This window comes from Desmodus rotundus, chromosome 1 (assembly GCF_022682495.2).
Source record: "Desmodus rotundus isolate HL8 chromosome 1, HLdesRot8A.1, whole genome shotgun sequence".
In the NCBI taxonomy this organism is placed as follows: domain Eukaryota; kingdom Metazoa; phylum Chordata; class Mammalia; order Chiroptera; family Phyllostomidae; genus Desmodus; species Desmodus rotundus.
In genome coordinates this window covers 118,437,600-118,464,230 of record NC_071387.1, presented here as the reverse complement: position 1 = coordinate 118,464,230, position 26,631 = coordinate 118,437,600, and the positions used below count along the sequence as shown (strand labels likewise).

General features: G+C 42.9%; 1 protein-coding gene across 3 annotated transcripts in view; it reads left to right on the top strand.

Moving 5' to 3' along the window:
- Positions 1-1,150: 1,150 nt before the first annotated feature.
- Positions 1,151-26,631, top strand: part of RCC1L (RCC1 like) — a 38,673-nt gene continuing 13,192 nt past the window's right edge. The window contains exons 1-7 of one of the 3 annotated variants that reach the window (XM_053929851.2): positions 1,151-1,251; positions 10,952-11,081; positions 13,642-13,770; positions 14,615-14,681; positions 15,252-15,303; positions 17,039-17,123; positions 23,486-23,667. In XM_053929851.2, the coding sequence (XP_053785826.1) occupies positions 1,243-1,251; positions 10,952-11,081; positions 13,642-13,770; positions 14,615-14,681; positions 15,252-15,303; positions 17,039-17,123; positions 23,486-23,667 (654 nt within the window). In that variant the 5' untranslated portion in view covers positions 1,151-1,242. Of the gene's footprint in view, positions 1,328-1,656; positions 2,111-10,951; positions 11,082-13,641; positions 13,771-14,614; positions 14,682-15,251; positions 15,304-17,038; positions 17,124-23,485; positions 23,668-26,631 lie in introns of those variants that run through there. The other 2 variants (XM_053929853.2, XM_024571688.4) reach the window with 2 other exon arrangements.

Here is a 26,631-nt window from a genome sequence, read left to right as displayed (position 1 = left end):
AGGACGTTATGAGGGAAAATGCTCTGTAAGAGAAAATGGAGGTGGGGCAGAGCCTGGGAAAGCTGGGAGAGCCACTAGGCCTTGAAGCAAGTCTGACCCTTCAGTCAGGGAGGGAGAGAGGGGCGGGTGGGTATAAGAGTCCTGGAGTGCAGTAATAGTCTAAGGAAGGTTTGGCAGGGCCACTGGGGAGTTGTCCAGCCCAAGCAGACCATTAGAAGACCAGGTCTGCCTGCGTGTGCATTCCTGCTTCACTCGCTGAGGCACTGGGGGCAGTCCCAGGAAAGCACGACCTCAGTGCGAACAGAGGGCAGAGTTCATAGCCCATCAGACTGTTGATCTCATAGCTTTGGCTGATTACGTTCCCTGTGGTTGGAGGCCTTCGAGGAGCAGTTTCATGGCTACCACATTTTATCAGTCAGTTTTCCCTCATCGCCCTGTATAAAACAGCTCCATGGAATGGGAAAACAGCAACCACATTTCTCCACAGAAGAGTAAAAACATGTTTCACAGACTGAGTACAAGGCACATTCCAGAACAACAAAGCAACTGGTCTTGGGAGTACATTAAAACTGGCTTAGTTGTAGGTATCAAGCAATATAAAGAGAACGAGAAAAGAGGAAGCAAGGGAAGGAAGAAATAGTTGGCCCCAGCATTCAGGACCAGGATTTGGGAAGGCTGTCATGGATCATACTGGGCTGCAAGATCCTGAAGGCTGTAAGTCCAAACACCTGATTTATGGGAAAAAAAAATTCCATTTCGTGTATTAATTTTTTTATCTCCTTATTTTGGTGGTGAGATCCAGAGAAGGGAGACAATTTCCCAATACCATGTAGCAAGTCAGTAGCAGAGTCAGGACTAGAACCCAGGTCCCTATACTCTCGGGTCATTTATTCATGAGGGAGTTCTCCCTTCTTCCTGGTAGCGTGCTGAAGCCTAGTACAAAACTGTTGAGGCTGAGCTGAATAAACTGAAGTCCCTGGCTTCATGAAACTTCAAAGGAGGTGCTGGAGTTGAAACTTAGAAAATGAGTAGGAGTTTGCCAGACATCTGCAGGGAGAGGAGGCAGGGGGCAGGGCATTTGAGCCAGTGGGCAAAGTAGGGAGGCCCGAAACTGCCCTAGGTTTCGAAAACTACAAGTAGAATCACCTGACTCACGTGGAGTGACAGGCTGAGGGCCAAGGTGACTTGAGAGGAGGATGCACTGAAGACAGCTGGGAATCCCTGCAGGCTTTGGGGCAGCGAATGACAATGGTGAGAGCTACATTCTATCTTTCTGTGGCCGCTGAGTGGTTTAGTAGCTCAGGGGAGCAGGAACAGCAGCAACCAGGTAAGAAGTGACGAGGGACAGTGGCAAAGAGAGAAAAACCGAGTAGGGGAGAACACTACACTGGAGTTCCAGAGAGTGGGCCACCCCTTACGTTTTACCTCATTGCTAAGAAGTGAAGGGCCTTGCAACAAAATGAAAAGTGCTCGCCGGAGCAAATGCTCAGCAAACGTGCATTGTGCGGGAAGGGAAGTGAGTTCAGGCCACCCGACGGAGGTCGGACAAAGGTCGCGCACTAGGCGAGCAGGGCCAGCACCGACTCCCCACGCTCCGTTCTTTTACGTTCCGTGGTACCTGGCTCCGCCCAGCCCTCCCGCCAGCCTAGCCCTCCACTGCCCTCAGCACCTTTGCCTTCAGCCAGTAGTAAATGTGGTTGCAGGCTTTTCCGCCGGGGAGTGGGGTCAAGGGTCAAGCAAGATGGCGGCGCCCAGGAGGCGCTGAGGCGTGAGGCAGAAGATGGGACAGGCGGCGCTGGCGGCAGGGCCTCGGCTGGGGCGCTGGCTAAGCGGGCCGGGGCCGGGGCCATGGCGAGGCCACTGGACGGCGGCCGGGCGCTCGCGGAGCCGGCGCGAGGCGGCGGAGGCCGAGGCCGACGCGCCCGTGTTCCAGTACGTGGGCGAGCGCGCGGCTCGCGTCGACCGCATCTTCGTGTGGGGCTTCAGCTTCTCCGGGGCGCTGGGCGTGCCCACCTTCGTGCTGCCCAGCTCTGGGCCCCAGCCCCGCTCCGGCTCGCGGCCGCGCCGCAGGATCCAGCCCGTGCCCTACCGCCTGGAGCTGGATCAAAAGGTGCAAGCTCTTCCTTCCCCTTCACGAGGCACTTGGCCTTCTTTGAGAAGCAGGCGACACGGATTGGGGGGGGTCAAACCTCGGGGCGGACGACCCCGGAGCGGGCAGCAGGCCCAGTAGGGGAGGGCATTAGGGGCGCTGCCGGCGTTCACCGAGTGGCTGAAATGTGCCAGCTCCCGTCATTCGCACATCACCCCAGGAATCGGGGTTGTCACCACAGTTAGAGAAGGAAAGAGAGGCTCAGGAGTTAAAGGACAGGTCCCAGGTCTCCCAGCTGGTAGGGAGGTGCTCGTACAGTGGGATTCTCCCTCGGGCCCGGGAGACTCCAAAAATTCCATCGCTAGGAAAGGCGACTGTAAAGGGTCAGAGAACAAGGGCCCGCTGGAGTCGGAGAACAACTCGGAAAGGAAGGATTAGCTGCAGCAACACCAACAGGAACCAAAGGAAGGGTGAGCGTCCTGAACGCACTAGATGGTTTGCCCAGGAGGCCTCCGTCTTGACTCAGACTGGAAAAGATCACAGCGAAGGACAGCTTCAGCCAGGCGCTTATCTCAGGAGCCAGCACTCGGAGAGCAAAAGTAGATGCTTAGGGACGGGCGGCTGTGGAAGTCTTGGTGGGTGAGCGAAAAGAAGCAGATTGGACTGGTTTGGCTCTTGACTTCTGTCAAGGATAACAAACGATATTTTAACTGAAAAGGGGAGATCAACAGACACCGGGAATTTAAGCTCAAGGTGATGGAAAGTTGGGTTGTTTACCTCTTAGGAGTGAGTTGTAAGATTTATTAATGTATTCTGGCCGTAGGTCCTTAATCGCATATATGACGATGCAGATATTTTCTGCCGGTTTGTGCCTTTTTAAAAAAGTTAATAATGACTTTTGAACAGCAAGTTTTTAATTTTGAGGAAATTAAGTTGATCAGTGTTCCTCCTGTGGATCATGCTTTTGGTATCATATCTAAGACATCTTTGCCTAATCCAAGCTCACAAAGATAATTTTCCTGTTTTCTTCTAGGAGATTTTTAGGTTTAGTTCTTATACTTAGGTCTGTGATCCAGCCATTTAAGTTGATTTTTTTGTGTATGATATGGGATAAGGTTTTATTTGTATGTGGGAAATGTAAGTCTTCCAGATTTTTTTTAAAAAGACTTTATTTATTTATTTTCAGAGAGAGGGGAAGGGAGAGAGAAACTGAGGGAGAGAAACATCAATGTATGGCTGCCTCTCACGCGCCCCCTACTGGGGACCTGGCACACAATCCAGGCATGTGCCATGACTGGGAATTGAACTGGCAACCCCTTGGTTTGCAGCTGGTATTCAATCCACAGAGCCACACCAGCCAGGGCTATAGTTGTATTTCTTGATGCATTGATCTTTTTTATCATTATAAAATGTCTTCTTTGTTTCTAGTAACATTTTTTGTTTTCAATTCTGTTTTGTCTTGGTATTAGTGTAGCTGTTCCAGCTCTCTATCATTGCTGTTTGCTTATATTATTTGCTAACTGTTTACTTTCTATCTGTTTGTACTTCTGAGTCTAAATGTGTCTCTTTTGGCTGCATATAGTTAGATCCTATTTATTTTCTTTTTCTTTTTTGTCCATTCTACCAACTTTTGCCTTTCAATTGGAGTGCTTAACCCATTTGCGTTTAATGTAATTTACTGAACGTAGGCTATGTGTCTGCCATCTTGTTATTTGTCTCATGTCTTTTATTTCTCTGCTGCTCCATTTTTCCCTTCTTTTGTATTAAATAGCTATTTCTTAGTGTACCCTTTGAATTCCCTTGTTATTTCTTTATCTCCCCCTTATTTCTTTTGCTATGTTTTTTAAAGTTTTTTTTTTAAATGGTTGCCCTTGAGTTACATTTTAACTTAAAACATCCTAATTTGGATTAATACTAAATTAATTTCAATACTATACAAAAACTTTATTTCTATCTAGCTCCAACCCTTCCTGCTCCTCTAGCATGCTGTTATTGTCATAAACTACATTTATACTTACTGCTTTGTGCTGTTTTCTTTTAAATTAGGAGAAAAAGTTACAAACAGAAATTACATTTGTACTGTCTTTTATATTTTTATCCACTAAGAATGTGTGTACTTGCAGTGACTTTCACCAGCGCCCTTTATTTCTTCGTGTGGATTTGAGTTACTGTCCAGTGTCCTCTTATTTCCGACTCGGACTCCCTGTGGTGCCTCTCGAATGTCCGGTCTGCTAGCAGTGAATTCTTTCCTTTGTTGTATGTTGGGTCATAGCTTTGTTTCTTCTTTCTAAAATTATTTTTTAAAAATAGCTTTATTGATATATAATTCACACACCAAACAGTTCACTCATTTAAAGTGTGCAGTCAGTGGCTTTTGGTATATTACATGTTAGTTTCTAAAAAATGATGGTAAAAATACATAACAGAATTTTCTATTTTAACAATTTTTAAGTGTAATTCATTGACATGAATTACTTCAGTGTTGTGCAACCATCACCACTACTTATTTCTAAAACTTTCATCACTTAAACAGAATCTCTGTGACTGTTAAGTGATGACCCCCCATTTTTCCTACTCCCAGTCCCGAGTAACTGCCAGTCTACTTTTTGTCTCTGTGAATTTGCCTATTATAGATATTTCACGTAAGTGAGATTACATAATATTTGTCCTTTGGTGTCTAGCTTATTTCACTCAGCATAATTTCTACAGGGATCATCCATATCGTAGCATGTAACAGAAATTCATTCCTTCTTACCACTGAATAGTATCCCACCGTGTGTACAGACCACACTCTGCTTACCCATTCGTCTACTGATAGACGTTGGGTTGTTCCCACCTTTCAGCTGTTGTGAATATGCTGCAGTGAGCATCGGTGTACAAGCATCTCAGGCCCTGTTTTCAGTGTTTCGGTGTATGTACATAGAAATGGAATTGCAGGGGCACATGGTAATTATATTGTACACCTTTTGAAGAACTCCCAGACTACTTTCCACAGTGGCTGCAGAACTTCACTTTCCCAGAAGCAATTTCCCTACATCCTAGCCAACAACTTGTTTTCATTTTATTTTTAAACAGCCACTCTTGTTATCCCTTATTTTTTTTTAAAGATTTTTTTTATTTTTAGAGAGAGGAGAAGGGAGGGAGAAAGAGAGGCAGAGAAACATTGATGTATGAGAGAAACATTGGTTGGTTGCCTCTCTGGTGTACCCCAACTGGGGATGGAACCTGCAACCCAGGCATATGCCCTGACTGGGAATTGAACTGGTGACCTTTTGCTTTGCGGAAGGACTCAACCAACTGAGCCACACCCCTCCGGGCACTCTTTATTTTTCTTCATTCTTTTTCTGTTTCTCAGCCTGGATAATCTCAATTGACCTATCTTCAAGTTTGCTCTAATTTAATAAGAGCTTATCTAATGCATTTTTAAATTCAGTTATTGTACTTTTCAACCTCAGAATTTCTATTTGGTTCTTTTTTTATAATTTCTATATCTTTATTGATACTGTTTGGTGGGATATTGTTCTCATACTGTTCTTTAGTTTTTCACATGTGGTTTCCCTTCGTTCTTTGAATGTATTTAAAACAGTTGACTTTCATGTCTTTGTCCTAAGTCCAACATCTGGGATTCCTCAGGAACAGTTTTTGTTGACCGCTTTCCCCCCCCTCCTGTGTAAGGGCTAAAATTTATTGTTTCCATTGCTTGTGTTTTTTCCTGTTGTTGAAAACTGCTCATTAAAAATGATACAAGGTGGCAACTCTGGAAATACATACTCCCATCACTCCAAGGTTTGTTGTTGTTGCTGTTTATTGTTGTTTAGTGATTTCTTTGAACTAATTTGGTGAAGTTTATATTCTTTGTCATGTGTAGGCACTGATGTCTCTGTTCAGTTAGCTTAGTGGACAGCCAGTAATTAGACAGAGATTTCCTTAACTGCCTATAAACAATAAATCGCTCCATCTTTGCTAACGGGTCAGGCCAAATAAAGACAGCCTTGCAAGTGGGGCCTTCCGGGGAGCCACCAGATAGTTCAAATGAGAATTCTCTGGGGATGGGGCTTTGAGGCTCCGACCTATTCTGTCCCCTTGAGTGGCTGCCGGATTTCTGATTTTCACTGCGTTTGTAAGCTGTTGATTTTCAGGGCTGCTGCAGAGCTGCGGGGAGGTGAAAGGGAATAGGGCAAGTTAAAACACGCAGATCCTGCTGTTCTTGCTGAGATTCTGCTGCTTTTCTTGAGTAAACACTCTTCAAATTCCTCTAAGCCTTTGGTACATTTCTAGAGTTCTGAAAAGTTGATCCTGACAATATTTGCCAGTGTTTTCACTGATGTTACTCAGTCCATGTCTTTTTAATGTAATTATTGATAATGTGGATTATATCTGCATTTTGCTGTCTTTTTTGTTCCTCTCTTATTCCTTTATTGCCTTTTTTGTGTTAAATAGGTATTTTTCTAGTAGACCTTTTTATTTCCTTTATTGGGTGTTTTACTATATTTTTTGAGTTCTTTTTTTAGTGGTTGCTCTTGGGATTACAACATGTGTCTTAATTTATCACAGTCTACTGTAGGTTAGTAGTGACCTAATTCTTAAAAATTATAATAACTTTCTTGCAACATAGCTTTATTGCCTTCTCTCCTTTTTGTGGTTACTGTGATATATATTACATCTTTTTATGTTTTAAGCCTACAATACAATTCTGTAGTTATTATTTTATGCAGTTGTCTTAAATCATTTAAGAGAATAAATATTTATACAATGTTTTATAATTACCTGTGTAATCACTTTCACTGGTGCTGTTCATTTCTTCTTGTAATTGTTAATTATCATCTGCTGTCATTTCCTTTCAGCCCTAACTATTTCTTTTTTTAAAAACAATCAAGATGTAATTGACATGTACCATTGTATAATTTTAAAGTGTACAATGTGTTGACTTTTGATACATTTATATATTGTAATAAGATTGCCAACTATGCATTAGCTAACACATCTACTATATCACAGAGTTGTTTTTTGAAAAAAATTTATTTACTGATTTTAGAGACAGGAAGGGAGGGGGCAGAGAGAGAGAGAGAGAGAGAAATTGGTGTGTTGTTCTATGTATTTATGTATTCATTGGTTCATTCTTATGTGTCCCCTGACCAGAGATCGAACCTGCAGCCTTGGTGTATTGAGATGATGCTCTAACCAATTGAGCTACCTGGCCAGAGCTATTACTTCTTTTCTGTGGTGAGAACATTTAAGATCTAGTCTTAGCAACTTTGAAGTGTATCGTTCATTACTGGTGACCGAAGCACTTGAGGGTGTGTGATGGCAGGTCTGCCAGCAGTGAACTCTCTCAGTCTTTGGTAATGCCTGTATTTCATCTTCATTTTCTGAAGATACTTTTGTTGGATATGGAATTCTTAGTTGGCAGGTTTTGTCTGTTAGTACTTTGAAAATGTCATTCTGCTGCTTTCTGGTCCCCAGTGTTTCTGATAAGTTAGCTGTTAATATTGTTGTTCCTTTGTACTTGAGGAATCCATTTTCTTTTTGATGCTTTCAAGATATTCTCTATTTTTCAAGAGTTTAACTGTAATTTGTTGAGCAAGTTTGATCTGTAGATTTATGGTTTGCATAAAATTTGGTAAATTTTCTGGCATTAATTCTTTTTTTCTTTGTTTTCAAATGCTAATGTTTACTCTTTAAAAAATTTTTTATTAAGAGATACTGGAGTAACATTGGTTAATAACATTATATCAATTTATGTAGCCTGACCAGGACTGAAACCCATGACCTTTTGGTTTGTGGAATGATGCCCAACCAACTGAGCCACACTGGCCAGGGCAGTATTTCATCTTTTTAATGACTGAGTAATATTCCATTGTACATACATACTATGTCTTCTTTTTTTTTTTTTTTTTTGTACTATGTCTTCTTCATCCAGTCTTCCGTGAAGGGCACTCGGGTTGTTTCCATATCTTGGCTATTGTGAATAATACTGCAGTGAATATGGTGTACATATATCTTTACAAATAGTAGACATTTCAAATTTTCAGGTAGATACCAGCACAGGGATTGCTAGAGTATACAGAAGCTCTATTCTTAATTTTTTTTAGGAACTTCCATACCTTTTCCACAGTGGCTGTACCAGTTTACCTTCCCTCCAGCTGTGTGTGATGGTTCCCTTTTCTCCACACCCCTTTCAACAATTGTTATTTCTTATCTTATTGGTAATAGACATTCTAACAGGTGTGAAGTGGTATCTCATTGTGGTTTTGATTTCCCTTATAACTAATGATATTGAACATCTTTTCATTTATCTGTTGGCCATCTGCATGTGTTCATTGGAAAAGTGTCTGTTTAGGTCCTCTGCCCATTTTTAAATTGGATTGTTTTCTTGTTGTTGAGTAGTTGAGTTCTTTTTAAAAAAATTTTTAAGAAGATTTTATTTATTTACTTTTAGAAAGAGGAGAAGAGAAGGAGAAAGAGGGAGAGAAATACCAATGTGTGAGAGATACATCGATCTGTTGCCTCATACATGCCCCAAACTGGGGACCTGGCCTACAACCCAGGCATGTGCCCTGACTGGGAATCAAACTGGCGACCTTTCGGTTCACAGGCCGGCACTCAATCCACTGAGCCACACCAGCCAGAGCAGTAGTTTGAATTCTTTATGTATTTTGGATATTAGCCCCTAATTGGAGGTATCATTTGCAAATATCTTCTGCCATTCAGCTGGTTGCCTCTTAGTTTTATTGATGGTTTCTGTTGTGTGCAGGAGCTTTAGTTTGATGTAGTTTCATTCATTACTTTTTTCTTTTACTTTCTATGCCTTTGAGGTCAGGTTCACATACACACACAAAAAACCTAACCCTGAGACCCACGTCCGTAGGTATAGTAACTGTTTTCTTCTATGTATTTTATTGTTTCAGGTCTTATATTCACATCGGTAATCCATTTTTGAGTTAATTTTTGGGTGTTGTCAGGTGACAGGCTAGTTTCATTCTTTGCACGTGGCTTCCCACTTTTCTCAGCACCGTTTGTTAGACTTTCCTTTCTCCATTGTATGTTTTTGGCTCTGCCATTAATTCTGTGAATATTTTTATTTCTGCCTCTTTCTTTCTCTCTTACTCTTTTGGAACTCCCATTACATAAATGTGGATACACTTGTTTTGTTACAGGTCTTTGAGGCACTGTTTCTTTTTCTTTAATCTTTTTTTTCCTGTTCTTTAGAATGAATATTTTCTATTGACATTTCTTCAAGTTAATGGATTCTTTCTTCTCCCATTTGAAATCTGCTGTTGAGCCTACATGGTGAATTTTTTTCTTTTGGTTATTCTACTTTACAACTCTAGAATTTCCAGTTAGGTTTTTAATGTTTTTATTTCCCTAGTCAGCTTCGATATTTGTTCATTGTCATCGTATTTTCATTTCATTCTTTAAACACAGTTAAAAAAATTTTTTTTGAATAATAGTTCATTAAAATCTTTGACAAATTCAACATCTTTGTCCACTTAGGGTCAGTTTCTGCTTTTTCCTCCTTAGTATAGGTCATACCCTCTTGTTTCTTTGCATGTCTTACTCTTTTTAATGAAACTAGACTTTGATGGTATATTATATGCACTCTGGAATCAGATAGCTTCCACTTACCTGCTTTGTGACTATATTAGGCAAGTTACTTAATCTTTAACTTGTGTCAGAAGGAACCTTGTGTCAGCTGATTGTTGTTGGCACAAATTCAATGCCAACATGAATCCCCAGTTTGGGATGCAGTGAAGAAGGATACTTTATTCAGTGCAAACAATGATACAGCATAGCTGTGAGGCTGCCACTGGGCCAGGTCTCTCTCTTCAGCTAGGTAGCTCTGCTGTGTTCCACTGTGTGCTGGTCTGCTCCCCTATACTCTGGTGAGACATCTTGGGTGTTTGAGCTCTAGCCAGGGAAAGGCAGTCTTCAGTGGAAAGTGTGCTCTGTGAGCCCTAGAGGAGCTGGTGTATATGGCCAGGAATTCCTGCCCTTGGGCCCTGTTTGGTCCATCCTCATGCAAATGAGGGCTCTGAATCCCTGTATTTTGATTGGCCCAAAAGGCACTTTCCTCATTCGTCAGAATGGAGCTGCTCTGATTGGTCAGAGCTGTGCAGCTCTGATTGGATGGGGAAAACCTCAGTCCTCTTGGTTGAAATAGGATTCCAGAAATCCTTTATAATGGCTGGCTCAGATGGCAAGAAACACAGTTTCAGCACAGGCTTCTCTGTGAAGTGCAGTTTGGGTGAGAAGCCCCTGTGCAGAAACGGCTGGTAGGCTCTGTTTTTTTTTTTAATTTGATCCCAGTTAGCCACCAGGAGTTCTCCCAACCCAACCACCCCAGACTTCACACTTGGCAGACTTCACCCCACCTTCACACTTGATTTTCTCATCTATCAAATACTACTAGTAGTAGTAACAGTAAGTACATTAAATCAGATACTGTTTACTGTAAGCACTTTAGCTGTACTAGTTTAGTCCTCACACTAACCCAATGGGAAAGATACTTATCTCTATGTTACAGAGAGGAAAACAGATACAGAAGGTTTAGTAATCTGTCTTGGGTCACACAGCTGCTAAGGGATGGAGCCAAGATTCAAACTAAGGCAGGTATCAACTTAACAGCTGTGCTAGACTATGTCTGAGTGAGTGGGGATGATGATGATACCTAGTTACAGGGTGATTGTAAGAATTAAGTGAGATAATACATATCAAATACCTAATACAGAGTAAATGTTGAATACATGTTATTTGCTATGTTAATAGTATGTGTTCTTGGATTGGGTAAATAACCTGCCATAAATTGCCAAAAACAACTTGACATCACAAATCAATTAATGCCTTATGGGGACTCTCTTTCAGATTTCATCAGCTGCTTGTGGCTATGGGTTCACATTGCTGTCCTCCAAAACTAAGGATGTTACGAAAGTTTGGGGTATGGGACTCAACAAAGATTCTCAGCTTGGATTTCAGAGGAGCCGGAAAGATAAAAGTGAGCATTCTCATGTTGGCTTCTCTCTGCTGCGTTTGGTCTGAGAGCTCCCTTTGGATTTTCATGAGTGTGGTTACATAAACCAAAGCGTAACGACAAAATTGAGTCTTAAAGGGATGCTGTTTGAAACCATTTGGATTAGATTGTTTTTCAGCCTCTTTGGTAATAATATTGAACCTTTAGGCAAAAGGCATTCGCTGATAAGTAAAGATGTTCCTTTTTGCCCCCAAAGAGACGACCTTCCTTTCCCTGCTGGGAGCTAGCCTGAAACTCTCTGCAGCACCTGGGGCGTGGTCTGGGGGAGTTCGGTGTGGTCCTGAGGACGGGGGCTTTATTCCAGCCGTGTGCAACTTGGGTTGTAAGAATGTTAGAAATGGTTTCTGGTGACATTTTAAAAAGTGGACATTAGCCAAACAATATTTTAAGAACAATAAGAAATGATTTTCTAAACTAAGGCAGAAATTACCTAGACATACCTACTAGGACACACCTTTTCATTTTTTCCTGTTTTCTCATTTATATATCAATATATTGTTTTATTTTGATCACAGCATATGTTTTATTTTCTGCCTTTTTTCCACTTAGTTTTATATTGGAATTCTTTTATAGGTTAGTGTTGAAGTTTTAGTAGCTAGCTGTAAGATGCCACCTCACATTTTTTACACCATTTATTAGGAATAGTTTTGTGCACACGCAGAAATGGACAGAACAGTGGGACGGGCAGCCGTCGGCTCAGGCCGGTCTGGTTTTAGTTGTTTCCCTCGATGCACTGGAGGCAAACCCTGACATGACTGATTTCACTCATAAATATTTCAGTGCATGTCTAAAAACGCAGGGGTTCTAAAGTAAGTACCACATTATCACACCTAAAAAGAATTAACAACATAGTAACAGTATAATCTCTTAATATCATCAAACATCTAGTCAGTGTGCAAATTACTAGTCTCACAAATGTCATTAAATTTTTATTTTAGTTTTTAAAATTTATTTGAATCAAGATCCAGATAAGGCCCAGACATTGCAATTGGTTGGTAAGACTTTTAAAAGTCTCTTAGGTTTTAATCTTTTTTCCTCGAAATTTATTTATTAAAGAAACCACATCATTTATCCTATAGAATTTTCCAGTCTGGGGTTTGCTGAATGTGTCCCTGTTTATGATCTTTTATTTATTTTCATTTTATTTTTAAGATTTTTATTTATTTATTTTTAGAGAGGGGAAGGGAAGGAGAAAGAGAGGGAGAGAAACATCAGTGTGTGGTTGCCCCTCACGTAGCCCCTACTGGGGACCCGGCCCGCAACCCAGGCATGCGCCCTGACTGGGAATTGAACAGGTGACCCCTCAGTTCTCAGGCCTGTGCTCAATCCACTGAGCTACACCAGCCAGGGCTGTTTATGATCTTTTATATTCCTGTCAATTGGTAATTGCATCTAGAGCCAGATTTCCTTTAAATATTATGTATTTACAGCTTCTCAGGCCCTTAGGGGTCTATGAGGATAGTAATGGGGGGCGTGAGTCACTTTTCTATATCCTAAAGTGCTGTACATTTTCAGCTAATAAGGCTGCACAAGCTCACAACATTGTCTGGTTTCTTTGATTTTCCCTAGAATTACATCATCTTACTGTGATAAGGCAGTTATTCCATGTTGATCAAAAGCTCTGTCTGAATATTGTATTAGTCACTAAAGAAACAAATGGGCAAGTATGTTATTACAATAGTAATAATGCCCTTTGGTAGGCAAACTATTTTTTAACATGGGGTTCAAAGGAGAAATAGAGGGGTTATTTAGTGGGGAGTAGATTGAGGACTGGTACATTTGCAGATTTTTTCCTAAACTCCAGCCTACATTATAAATATTCAAAGCTCATCATTTAAAACTTACAAGAGGAATTCTTTGCATAGACCAATCTAGCTTCTTCAGAGGGATTGTAAAGAACAATGAGGTTCTTCTTTAGAGTGACGTCTGAAAAACTTTCCCCCTTACTTGTTTATTTAAATATTAAAATTTTCCTTTTTTTATAGTTCAGAATCCTAAAGGCATAGTAGAATAGTTGATGAATAGTCTGCTTTCCCTCTCTGTCCTCCCAGCCACATGGTTTTTCTCCCTGAAGACAGCCTGTGTTAACAGTTTCCAGGTTCCCCTCCTACAGAGATTTAGTGTATGTGCAAGTAAATGCATCTACGTATTCTTTTTGCCTCCTTTTAATATAACAATATTTGCTGCTGTTCACTTTATTGAGAAGTTTAGTGGGTATTGCAGGAAGAAAATGCCTTTACTTTCCTTAAAAATTCAAACACTATTGAATGACATGCAAAGAGATTTTTAAATAAAACTAGTATGCTTTCCAAGAACCCAGTGTGTAACGGAGGCAGTGTGATGCAGTCGGTTGAGAGTTGGGGATCAGGGTTCTAGCCTTAGCTTTGCTGCTAGCCTGTGTGCCTTGTGTAAGTCATTTCGAGCTCTGGCTGAGTAACAATGTGGCCGTTGGGCAGCATGATGCCTAATGTTAGAGGGCTGGGGCTCTCAATCAGCGTAATGAAACCGATTGTTTTTGTTTCAGTGAGGGGGTACGAGTACGTTCTGGAGCCCTCGCCAATTCCACTGCCTCTGGACAGACCTCAGGAGACACGGGTGCTGCAGGTCTCCTGCGGCAGAGCCCACTCTCTTGTCCTCACAGACAACGAAGGAGGTGAATTGACTCGCTCAAGACTGATGGAAGAGCAGGGGAGCTGCTTTCTTGCCGTTAGGTATAAAGTGGCTTATTTGATTGAGCCACGTGTATTGAGTGAAGCTGTTGGTATTTCCTGAACAAGTCAGTAGGATGCCCAAGAGAGCTGTATGGGGCAGACCTTGCTAAATCTTTTATGCTTTCTGCTCTCTGTGGTGCTTGGAAAATCTCAGGTATCTGTGAATGTGACAGCACACACCAGGCAGCCTTACCAAAGCCTCGGCCCTCCGCAGAAAGTAACCCAGCTGGGCTGCATGTGCAGATGGCTTTCTCTATTGTTTGCTAACCTTCTTCCAAGTGGTGGGGGCTTTCAGAGTCCAGGCTTGTGGGTAACCTCAACTGTCCCCAGAAGAGTGGTTTCTAGGGAAAGACCGGCTTGACTAAATTTTTCACGTTTCATTTTCTGTTTAAGTGTGTTTTGTAGGAAAAGATGAAGGTAGTGTTTAGGAGCTTTTTCAAGAGGGATTTTTGCATCGAGGGCAACCTAGTGACAGGTTCAGGAAATGGGGCACCGAGGCCTTGCACAGGAGGTGCTTCCCTTGTGTAAGGTGGGATTTCTGAGAGGTGGAGCTGGGGCCTGGAGGGGAGGGCAGCAGGAACAGCAAAGGTGGCGAGGGCTGGTGTGGCAGGTGTGGGCCCCAGCACGCCTGTGGCTCTGCCTGCACGGGTTGCGAATGTTGGAGAAGGAAACCAGATGGCAGCTAGGGTGAGTGGTTGGACTAGGACCACTTTTGAGACCCGCTTCCAGTCCTGACACTCTAGGATTCCATGAACTGAATTTGATTGAGGGTGTTGTTTTTTTTAGTCTTCAGCATGGGAAACAATTCTTATGGGCAATGTGGAAGAAAGGTGATTGAAAATGAAATTTACAGGTAAGTTCCTGAAAGGACTTCCCCTCCCCCCAGTTGCACTAAGTATTAAATATTACTTGAGTGATAGGCCCACAGAGCAAGAAGTGAGGTTCCCTTTGTGTGAGAGGGGCAGTGAGAGCTCCCGGAAAGCTGTGGAGAGGATTGTTCCACTTCAGACTGAGCCCCATGCATTAGCTTGGGCGGGGGGGGCGCCTGAGCATTGATTGTGATGTGTAGAAGTTCTTTGAATTAGTTTTGTATTTTTAACCAAATTAACTTAAAAAATTCCCCTCTGTTTCAGTCCTACTCATTCAGTATTTTAAAAAAATTTCCCCCCAGTTCATTGCATTATGCTGGTGGTTCTAAATACCAGTTTCAACTCTGGCAGCATATGAAAATCACCAAAGGACTTTGTTTGTTTTCTTTTACTTTCACACCTTGCCCTAATTCCGCCTTGCATTTGACCTTGAGAGTTTCCCTAACGGTCACTATGTATGTGGGGGCCACAATTAAGGATGACAGGGGAGGGGCCAGAACTCCAGCTTACCGTGAACATATCTCTTGCTTCTCCCCAAATTGCTTCTGGCGTAGTGAAAGTCACAAAGTCCACAGAATGCAGGACTTCGATGGACAGGTGGTCCAGGTAAGCCACTCTTCCTGCTCCCGGGGTACTTTTGAAAGGGGGAAGGTTGGGTAGAGTGGTGGCAAATTTGGTAGGCAGATTTTCTGAATTAATAAATTATTTTAGTGAAAATTATTGCCTGCCTACTATAGGCCAGGGTTTGCAGTAGATCATCAAGGTCCAAAGTTTAAATCGGGTTGGGAGATGGCACTCTAGTGGGAGAGACAGATTGAAAAACTAGCTGTATCAGAGCGCTGTGGGTGTCTTCGGCCGGCTGTATTTTGCTAATTTTATTCCCACCCCTGGTGCAGTGCCTGGCACATGGTCAGTACTTATAATAAATACCTAAGCAAGTAATATATACAGAAATCTCTAAGGAAGTACCAGTAGGGGAATTGTTGAGTCTAGCTGGGGTGGAATGGGAGGGAGAAAAGGCATCATGGGGAGGTGGCAGAGGAATTGACCAGGTGGACTGGTGGGAGGAAGAGTTTCCTGTCAGAGGGGAGGGAGCAGCTGGAGACTTTAACTGCTGAGAACATGCAGTGTGGCTGGAGTTTTGTATGATTATGGCAGAGTGGTGTGGGATAGGCTGGGAGACAGGGTCGGAGTGAATAATGCATGGTCTTGAATGCCTTGCTAAGGAATTTAGACTTCATCCTCTTGAGAGTTGGGGCCTATCCAAGGTTATAAGCAGGAGGAGTGGCAGCCAAATCATGATCTGTTTAGAAAGATAACTTTGGCAATGGTATGGAGTGGAGTTGGAGGAGGAAGTGATGAAGGCCACTTGAGAAGCCATGGGGAGAAGGGACAGGTGGAGAGACATGTAAGGAGAATTGACTGGGTTTGGGGCTTGATCAGATGGGCAGGGAGTGAGCTAGAGGGAGTCAAGCATGACTCCATAGGCAAATGACTTGGCTGCTGATGTTCTCAGCCCAGGTGGGTGCGCACTGGAGGAGGGGCAGGCTTGGGTTGCTGGGCGGGGGAAGTGAGGAGAAGCGAGTGAGTGAAGTTGCAGTAGAATGGAGTGCTTTGTGCACAGGCTTCACAGTCATATGGATGCGAGATTAACTCCTTGCTTCTCCACATATTAACTGGATGACTTCGGGCAAGTTTGCAAACTTCTCTGAGACTCAGTTTCTTACTGGCTGGCCTTGGTTATTGACTTAGCATAGTGTCTGACATAAGTGTTTGGTGAAGGATGCTTTTCATTAGATAGTTAGGAAAATAGGTATGAACTCAAAAGATTTGTTGGGACCGGAGAGAACAGTGTGGAGGTGACAACGAAAGCCTTGGAAGTGGATGCAGCCTCCCAGCGAAGTGTGAAGACTGAGGAAAGAGGAGGGCAGGGAACAGAATCTTGGAGGGTTCCAATACTGAAGGGTAGGAAGTAGGCACGGAGCGAGTGGCAAAGATCGGATGTTACTAGAGAGGCAGAAGAGTGGACTAGCAGAGAAAGGTTCTGGAGGAGGGAGTGGTTCCTCAGGTGCGGAGGTGGTGGAGGAACCCTTGGGTTTATTCCTTAGGACACCTGGCACTTTACTTTAGCAAGAGCAGTTTCAACGGAGTGGGAGACAAAAGCTAGGCTGCAGTGCACTGAGAATGAATAAAATGTGAGAGGCAGTGCCGGGCAGCCTGCCTCGCTGAACCCAGGTGCTCAGGAGCAGTAGGGAATGCCACTAGGCTTTGGGTCCATTGACTAGGACCCTGGGCTTCTAAGGATTTCTTTTCATCATCCTCACCTCTGTCTGTCTGGTAGGTCGCCTGTGGTCAGGACCACAGCCTGTTTCTGACGGATAAAGGAGAAGTCTATTCTTGTGGATGGGGTGCGGACGGGCAGACAGGTATTGTACCTTTCACCCCTGGGGACCATGGAGTGTGGTGTTGTAGGCTGTGGGGCTCTTATAGAATAGAACCCACCCTCCTTAATTTGACTCTTGGGGAGCCTATCTGCTTCTCTCATCCCGTTCCCTTTACCCCTGGCTCCTGTAGCTATGAACTGATGAAGGATTGAGTGGAGGATTAGAGCCGCCCCTCAACAAAGGAGCTTTGAGCCTTGGAAAGGAGAAACAAGTGCCACCTAAAAGGAGCTCGATTTTACCTGATTTCAGAAGGATATCATGAAGGGAGGGAGGAATAAGGGATAAGCTTTATCACCGTGTATATTTAATTTTTTTTGTTTTTGATATTTGCCTGAAGGAAGGGCCTTTAAATTAAAAATTGAATCTTGTGTAAATCCTCAGTAATCCTACCACGACCAGATAGTCTTTGTTCATTCTCTCAGTCTTTGTTCCTCTGTGTACACTTTTATGTTGTAATGGTAGCACAGGTGTGGGTTGATGTGCTGCTTTTATCATTTAAGTTTGCATAAAACATTTTTCCATGTTGGTACAGTTTTCGCAGTTGTAGTTCTTAATATTTGTACGATATGCATGGAACTAATAGTTAATCATTGCCCTGTTGTCAGGGGACACGCTTGGGGGGGCGGGATGTGCAGCATGATGCATGTCTGTGCTGCCACACGTAGGTAGATAGCTTTTTTTTTCGTTTGAATTGTTGTCCCAGGATACACTCTCTGGTGTGGGGCAAAGGCTTAGAATTGTTTTCTTTATATTTTTAAAAAATATTTTTAAAATTTATTTATTTTTAGAGGGGAAGGGAGGGAGAAACAGAGGAAGAGAAATATCAGTGTATGGTTCCCTCTCCTGCGCCCTCTATCAGGGACCTGGCGTGCAACCCAGGCATGTGCCCTGATTGGGAATCGAACCAGCAACCCTTTGGTTTTCGCAGGCTGGCACCCTTTCCACTGAGCCACACCAGCCAGGACAGGTTTAGAATATTTTCATTATTTTCAGAATGGTTTATTAAATTGCTTCCCAAAAGGGTTACCAATTTATACTGCCATCAGCAATGTGCAGAGGAGCCACCTGAATCATAACCTCTCTAGCAATGAAAAGTATCAGCTTAAGTGTGCTAATTTAATTACTGTGCCAGTTTTTGAAATGCACATTTCTTTGGTAACTATAAAGTTGAAGCTTCTCTCTCCTAGGCTCTAGAACTCCTCAAACTCTCTACTTGTTGCATTTTGACGAGAAAAAAATGTTTCAGCACTTGGTGCTTGCTCAGGACTTGTTGCACTTGGTAGAACTTGTATGAGTCACGTGGCCGCCCTGCAAGAGAAAAGGCTTTATTACTCATCGCATGCTCGGTACTCGTAGCTTCCGGCACTTATCATGAGCTCTGGAACGAATTAATGAGTACCGAGGTGCCACTGTATTTTTAAAATCATGTGTGGGTAATTTCAAAGGAGCAGCTTTCCATTTAAAAATTGTTGATACATTTTAACAGCATAGACAAGAATAAGGTGAAGAGGAAATATCCCACTTGCTGGAAGTAGCCATGGCTGACAATTTCCTGGTGCCGTTCCAGAAACTTGCTGTCAGGTGCTACACCTCCTCTGGCCTCAATGCCTTGCTCTCCAGGCTCTGAGTCCAGCTACACGGGCTCCCTGCGTCAGTTTCTGGAGCTTGCCCTCCTCTTTGCTGCCATAGGGCCTTTGCACAGGTCATTCCTCAGCCTGGAACGCTCTTCGCTGCTCTCCTTTTTATCCCGTGGGCCTCGGCATGGCTGTCATCTCTTTAGTCGAGGCTCGCCTGACCATTCTTTCTAAATTGGTTGTTCTCCTCTTCCCTTGTACTTTCTTTCTTTCTGTTTTTAAAAAAAGATTTTACTTATTTATTTTTAGAGAGGGGGAAGGGGAGGGAGAGAAACGTGATGTGAGAGAGAAACATTGAGTGGTTGCCTCTTTCACACACCCCAGCTGAGAACTGAACCAGCAACCCAGGCATGTGTCCTGACCGGGAATCGAACCAGCCACCTTTTGCTTTGCGGGACAGTGCCCAAACAACTGAGCCACACTGGTTGGGATTTTTGCACTTCACATCTGAGCCAGATGCAAAAGGACACTTAGTGTGGGATTCCATTTATATGAAACGTCCAGAGTAGGCAAATACACAGAGACAAAGTAGGTTAGTGGTTGCCAGGGCTGGGGGTGAGGTGGGAAATGGGGAATGACTATAAATGGTATCAGTTTTCTTTTTGGGTGATGCAAATGTTCTTCAACTAGAGATATTGTTTACACATCATGAATATACTAAAAACTACTTACTCACATCATGAATATACCAAAAACTACTTACTCGTGTACTTTAAAACGGTTGAGCCTGGCCGGGTCACTCAGTTGGTGGTCCTGTACACCAAAGTGTTGTGGGTTTAGTCCCTGGTCGGGGTGTGTGGAGAGGCAGCCAGTCGATGTCTCTCTCTCACACTGATGTTTTTCTCTCTCTCTCTCTCTTTCTTCCCCCCTTACCCCTTCCTTTCTCTCTAAAGTCAGTAAACGTATCTTTGGGTGAGGATTTAAAAAAAAAAATTAAAATGGCTGAAATGGTGAATTTATGCTATATGAATTTCATCTTAATTTAAAAATATGTAACATAAATGGGAGTAATAAAACACGGTAATAAAACTACACTAGTGAAACCACTTCCCGATTTAAGACCTAGAGTATTTTCAGCACTGTACGCTGCCTGTGTGCCACTCCTGTTTCTTAGGCCTGCCGTACCCCAGGGAGACCCACCACCCTGAATCTTATTTCTGTTACTCCTCTCTCTGAGGGGACAGAAGTTACACGTGCACGCACATACTCCTCCATAATGTATTGAGTAGTTTGGCTTATTTCAGGGGTTCTACTGTATGTGTCTTCTGTGACTTGGTTTAAAGTCAACATTATGTTTCTTAAGATTCAGCCTTGTTACAGATACTTGCACTTTGTCCATCCTCCCACACCCCTGACAGCTGCAGAGGCCAATTCCAGCCTTAACTTGTTTTTGTTTTTTCTTCAACTTTTAAAAGTTGTGGTTAAATACACATAACATAACATTTACCCACTGAACCATTTTTAAATGTTTAGAGCATTAGTATTAAGTACGTTCGTATCGTTGTGTAACTGTCCCCACCATCCGTCTCCAGAGCTCTTTCCTCCGGTAAGGATGAAACGTTACACCCATTGAACAGTAACTCCCCATTCTTTCTTCCCTGCTGTACCCGGCAACCCCGTTCCACATTCTGCCTCCATAAACTTGACTGCTCTAGGTGCCTTATATGAGAGAATCATATATATTATTTTTTGTGACTAGCTTATTTCATTTAGCATAACGTCCTCAGAATTCATCCATTTTATAGCATCTGTCAGAATTTTCTTCCCCTGTAAGGCTGAATACTACTCCCTTGCGTGTATAACACCACATCTCGTTTATCCATTCATCCACTGACGGACACCTGGGTCCTTTCTACCTTCCAGCTATTGGAACAGAGCCGCTGTGAACATGGGTGTACGGATATCTCTGTGAGGCCCTGCTTTCACTTCTTTTGCATGTATAACCAGAGGTAGAATTGCTGATCACATGGTAATTATATTTTAAAATATTGAGGAACTGTCATGCTGTTTTCCACGGCAGCGGCACCGTTTTACATTCCCACGAGCATCGTATGATGTTCTAATTTCTCCACATTCTTGCTAACACTTGTTATTTTCGGTATTTTTTTCCTAATAGTGGCCATCCTAATGGGTGTGAAGTGGTATCTTATTTGCATTTCCTTAATGGTTAGTGATGTTGAACATTTATTTCATGTGCTTGTTGTATATCTTTTTTGAAGAAGATAATTTTTTTACAAGATTTTATTTATTTATTTTTTAGAGAGAGGGGAATAGAAGGAGAAAGAAAGGGAGAGAAACATCAATGTGTGGTTGCCCCTCACGTAGCCCCTACTGGGGACCTGGCCCACAACCCAGGCATGTGCCCTGACTGGGAATCGAACTGGCGACCTTTCATTTCACAGGACGATGCTCAGTCCACGGACCCACACCAGCCAGTGCATGATCTACTCTCTTAACAACTTATTTTTTCTTTAGTTGCTTGTGCTTTGGGGGTCATATATCTAAGAAATCACTGCCAAATCCAATGTCATAAAGCTTTTGTCTTAGGTTTTCTTCTAAGAGTTTTATAGTTTTAGCTTTTACATTTAGGTTTTTGATCCATTTTGAGTTGATTTTTGTATGTGGTGTTAGCTAAGGGTCCCACTTTATTTTTTTTTGCATGTGGATACCCAGTTTTCCCAAGACCATTTGTTGAAAAGAGTCCTTTTCCTATCGAATGGTCTTGGGATTCTTTTCAAAAATCATTTGACCATGTAAGTAAGGGTTTATTTCTTGACTCTGTTCTAGTCCATTGGTTTATATGTCTGTCTTTATGCCTGTACCACACTATTTTGATTAATGTAGCTTCACAATAAGTTGAAATCTCCAATTTTGTTTTTCTTCAAGATCATTTGGCAGTTTGGAGGCCTTTGAGATTCCAGATGAGTTTTTGGATGTATTTTTCTATTTCTGCAAGGAACATTGTTGGGATTTTAATAGGGAGTACACTTAAACATAAGATGTTTTTCCATCTTTGTATTTTCTTTAATTTCAGCAATGTTTTGTAGTTTTCATTGTACAAGTTCTTTATCTCTTTAAGTTAATTCCAAAGTATTTTATTATTCTTGATGCCACTGTGAACTGTTTCCTTGATTTCCTTTTTTGGATATATAGAGATGCGTTGAGTTTTGTGTGGTGATTTTGTGTCCTGCTTCTTTGCCAAATGCAGTTCACTTTTATAATTGTATGATATTCCATTATGGAGCACACCTCGATCTGTTCATTTTTTGTTGGTAGATATTTGGATGGTTTACAGCTTTTTGTTACAGAGGAATCAGTATTTCCACGATCATCAGTATGTCTCCTTGTCCATTTGCTCGAGTTCTAGCAGCTCCAGTGGAGCTGCTGTGAGTGAAGTGCTGGGTTGGAGGGCGTGCTTGTGTATTCCAGTGGGTGTTTTCCGAAACGGGCGTAACAGGTGACCGCCCTGCACAGCAGCGGGGCGGGGGTCCACAGCCCGGCAAAGTGTGGTGGTGGACCTGATGGGAGGATGTGGATCGCTGAGGTTCGAATTTGCATTTGCCGACTTACCCCTGAGCGTGAGGATCTTTCCATGTGTTCATGGACCAGTTTTGCTTTTTCTCTCTGAAATGTACATGGTGTTTCTACCCATTTTTGTTGACTTCTTCATCTTTTTCTTACTGATTTTTAGGGGTTGTTCTGTATCTGTAGTCTTTATCAGGTATAGTGTTGCACGTGTCTTCTTCTGGATTGTGGTTTGTCTTTTTTTGTCCATCCATTTGAGTTTTTAATTTTAACTGTTTTTCATTTCTAATTGTTTCCTTTCCAAATTTACCTGGCCGTGTTCTGTAGTCTCTTATTCCTGCTTTTATCCCTTGAACATTGCACAGTTATTTTTTATTGTCTGTATCCTAATCCCAGAGTCTGAAGCCTGGAGGGTATAAATGCTGCATTGTTTGCTGGTTCTGTTGACTCTCACTCATAGTGGCGTCTTTCCTGATGGATTTAGTACTTTTTATTGTGATCTCTTTTTTCACTGAGCTCAATGTGTGGAGATTGCTGAGGGCCTATGTTGGAGATGCTTCCCTCCAGAGAGGCTTTGGGTTTGCTTTTGCTGTTGCCGGCGTGCTGCCAGCCTGGCTGCTCTGAGCCCCTGCAAAGGAGCCCTTGGGGGCCGGAGGCAGTGGTGGTTTCGTGTTGTGCCTCAGTGCTGCCCAGGGACTGCCCTCTGTCACTGCCGATGGTGACGGTGACACTGGACGGGCAAGCCTTGTCTTTTCCTGTTTACTGTGTACCACTCCTGTTTGCCTGTTTCCATTTACTGTGTTTAGGGGAGTGGGGTGGAGGGTTTGGGTGGGATGGGCTCAGAGATTTCCTTTATTTTCCAGCAAGCTCAACAGTACGTTAGAAAATTCTTGTTGTAATATATGCAATGTCTAATAGGTTCATTGTATAGTGGGATTTCATCTTGAGAAATTTTCTAATTTTAATTAGACCTAGAAAATTCCAAGGGTTTTTACATGATCCAATTACAAGTACGTCTGTTTCCTCCTTTGAGAGAACATGGAGACGGAAGTTGTATAGCATGCAGAGGACCAGATGAGGATTTTTGATGTTTGTAAAGTGCTTAAAATGTATTTGGCATATAGTGAGTCTGTGTAAGTGTTAAGAGAATAAGTAATTAAAAGTAAGTGCTTTCCATCATGTTAGGTCTGGGTCACTACAATATTACCAGCGCGCCCACCAAGCTGGGTGGAGACCTTGCCAGCGTGAACATTGTCCAGGTTGCCACCTACGGTGATTGTTGCCTGGCTGTGTCAGCTGATGGAGACCTCTTCGGTTGGGGCAACTCTGAGTACCTGCAGCTGGCTTCTGTCACGGACTCCACACAGGTATGAGCCCTGTAGCATGGTGCTGGGAGACTTGGAAACATGACGTGTTAAGGACATTTGTAAGAGGGTCTTCACCCAAGTGTGATGTGGGAAGTGCTAGAATGGTAAAAGCTGACCTGTTGTAAGACTGCCTCTTTAAGGTTCCAAGTTCTTGGCAATCTTATTGGTGCTCAGAAAGAAAGCTTGCGTTCCAAAGCTACTACTATCAATGCTTTAATGAGATAGTCCTGGTTTAGTACAGTGTTTTAGGCATGCCTGGGTACCCTGTCTTGTTCTGTAGGGATATGAGGCTTTTTACCTAAGTTCCTGTGCTGTTACAGTGTAGCATCTGTACGCCCAAAGCACACAGATCGTAAGCCTGCAGCTCACTGAAGACACCTGTGCGACCCCACCCAGGTAGAACGCCAGCAGCCCTTCGGAAGCCCTGCCTGTGGCCTCCCCTCACCACTAGCCCGGCCTTCTCATCAAAGCAAGCCTCCATTTATACAATACAGCAGAACCTTCAACGTTTTATTAAGTAAATATAAACAAAAAGTAAAGCTCGTTACATAATTAATCTCTGTATACCATCACCCATATTCAATAATTACCAACTAATGACCCATTAAAAAAAATAGAGATATAATCATGATTTTTAAATATATAATTTAGTGGGTTTTGGTAGTTACCAGGATGTGCAGCCATCACCACTGTCTGATTACAGACATTTTCATTAACCTCCCCTTACCCAAACCCCCACACTTCCTCATGGCCAGTTTGGTCGCATATATAATTTTACCCACTTCTCTGCCCTGGACTATTTTGAAGCAAATCCTACATACCATATTTCATCTATAGAAGTTTCAGTATGTATCTCTAAAAGATAAGGACTAGTTAAAAAAAAACACTTTTGGGTTGGCCAGAAAGTTCATTTAGTTGTGCTTAGTCTAAGTCTTTAACTTTATTTGAAACAATTTTGTTAGATTGTATTGTGACAGCTGTTGTATCAGCGTGCATTAAAAAAAAACTTATCAAAATTGGTGAACCTTTTGTGCAGCCATTTTAAAACTGAAGGTGGAAGAAGATAGACAACATTTTCAGTGTATTATGCTTTATTATTTCAAGAAAGATAAAAATTCAACTGAAATGCAAAAAATGATTTTGCAGTGTATGGGGAAGACACTGTGACTGATCGAATGTGTCAAAAGTGGTTTGCAAAGTTTCTTGGTACTATTGACACTTTGGCCAAATAATTCTCTGCTGTGGGGCTGTCTGATGCATTGGAAGATGTTCAGCAGCATCCCTGGCCTCTACCCACTAGAGGCCGATAGTGGGAGATAGCCAACATACTCAAAATATCCATGTCAATAAAGTTATTGGTGAAAATGAAAAATGTGTCTTTTATTTTACAGCAAAAGCTAAATGGACTTTTCAGCCAACCCGATACATTCCTTTTTTTTTTTTTTTTAAGATTTTATTTATTTTTAGAGAGGGGGAGGGTGGGAGAAAGAGAGCGAGAGAAACATCAATGTGTGTTTGCCTCTCGTGTGTCCCCTACTGGGGACCTGGCCTGCAACCCAGGCATGTGCCCTGACTGGGAATAAAACCTGGGACCCTTTGGTTCGCAGGCTGGCGCTCAATCCACTGGACCATACCAGCCAGGGCGATACATTCCTTAATATCATCAAACTTCTGAAAAATACAGAAGGGGTTTTAAATCCATATTAATGATAAAGAAACTGGCACAAAGGGAAACTGAAGATCAGCTAATAAGATGAAAAAATGCATTCTCTGTGGTCTGGCACAGTGGCTAGAAGTGGTTGTGGATTTGGTTCTGAGCTTCCTAGTAGCCAAAGCAAAGAAGAAAACATGGCTATTTAAATGATTCATTGTTTCTGTAAGATAAACAGCAAATAAAGTGTTCAGGAGAAGTACTGTTTTTCCTAATGCCAAGGCCTGAGAAAAGGTCTCCTGTGGCCTTCCTCTGCGGAACAGGTCCAGCGTCGTATCACTGCATAACAAATGACCCCTAGACTTAGTGACTTAAAACAACATTTTAAAAAAGATTTTATTTATTTATTTTTAGAGAGAGGGGGAGGGAGGGAGAAAGAGAGGAAGAAACATCGACGTGAGAGAGGAACATCTATAGTTGCTTCTTGTAGGCGCCCCGACTGGGGACTGAACCCTCAACCAGCGACCCTTCGCTTTGCAGTACGATGCCCAGCCAACTGAGCCACATCAGTCAGGGCGAGACAACATCTGTTATCCCATCATTTCTGTGGGTCAGTAATCTTGGGGTGGCTTAGCTGGGTCTTCTGGCTCTGAGTGTCTCCAAGACTACAGTCGTCTTAGGGTTCAGCGGGGGAAGGCAGGTTGCAGGACCACACTGGTGGTGGTTGGCAGGATGCAGGTCCTTGTGGTCTGTAGCCCTGGGGCCCCAGTTCCTCGCTGGCAGTCGGCCAGCTAATAGTTGTTGGCCAGGCCTTCCGTGGTTCCCTGCCAGGTGGGCTTCTCCACATGGTAGCTCACAACATGGCATCTGGCTTCATCAGAGTGAGCAAATGAGAAGGGGGAGAGAGTGCCAATGAGACAGAAGCCTGTGCTTTGTAATTTCGCCTTGGCACTGACTTTCCCTCACTTTGCTGGTATTCTGCTCATCATAAGCAAGTCACTTAGGTCCAGCCCCCACATAGGGCAGGATTGCACGTGGGTGTGAATAGGAGGGGACGGGGGTTATAGGGGATCATCTTAGAAGGCTCCCATCACGACTGTGATTCTGTACTCTGGCCTCAGCCTCATCCTGTCACTAACAGCAGTGGTATGTGTCCGGTGGCTCTTTGCTGGCGTCGTTCTCAGTACTTGGTGCGTAGAGCCAAGGGCCTCGTGCCAGAGCACAGTGGGCTAAAGAAGCTCTGTGCTCCCTGCTTCTGCAACCCAGCAGCAGAGGCCGGGCCCCAGCCCCGACGGCCCTTCTTTATCCAGGCA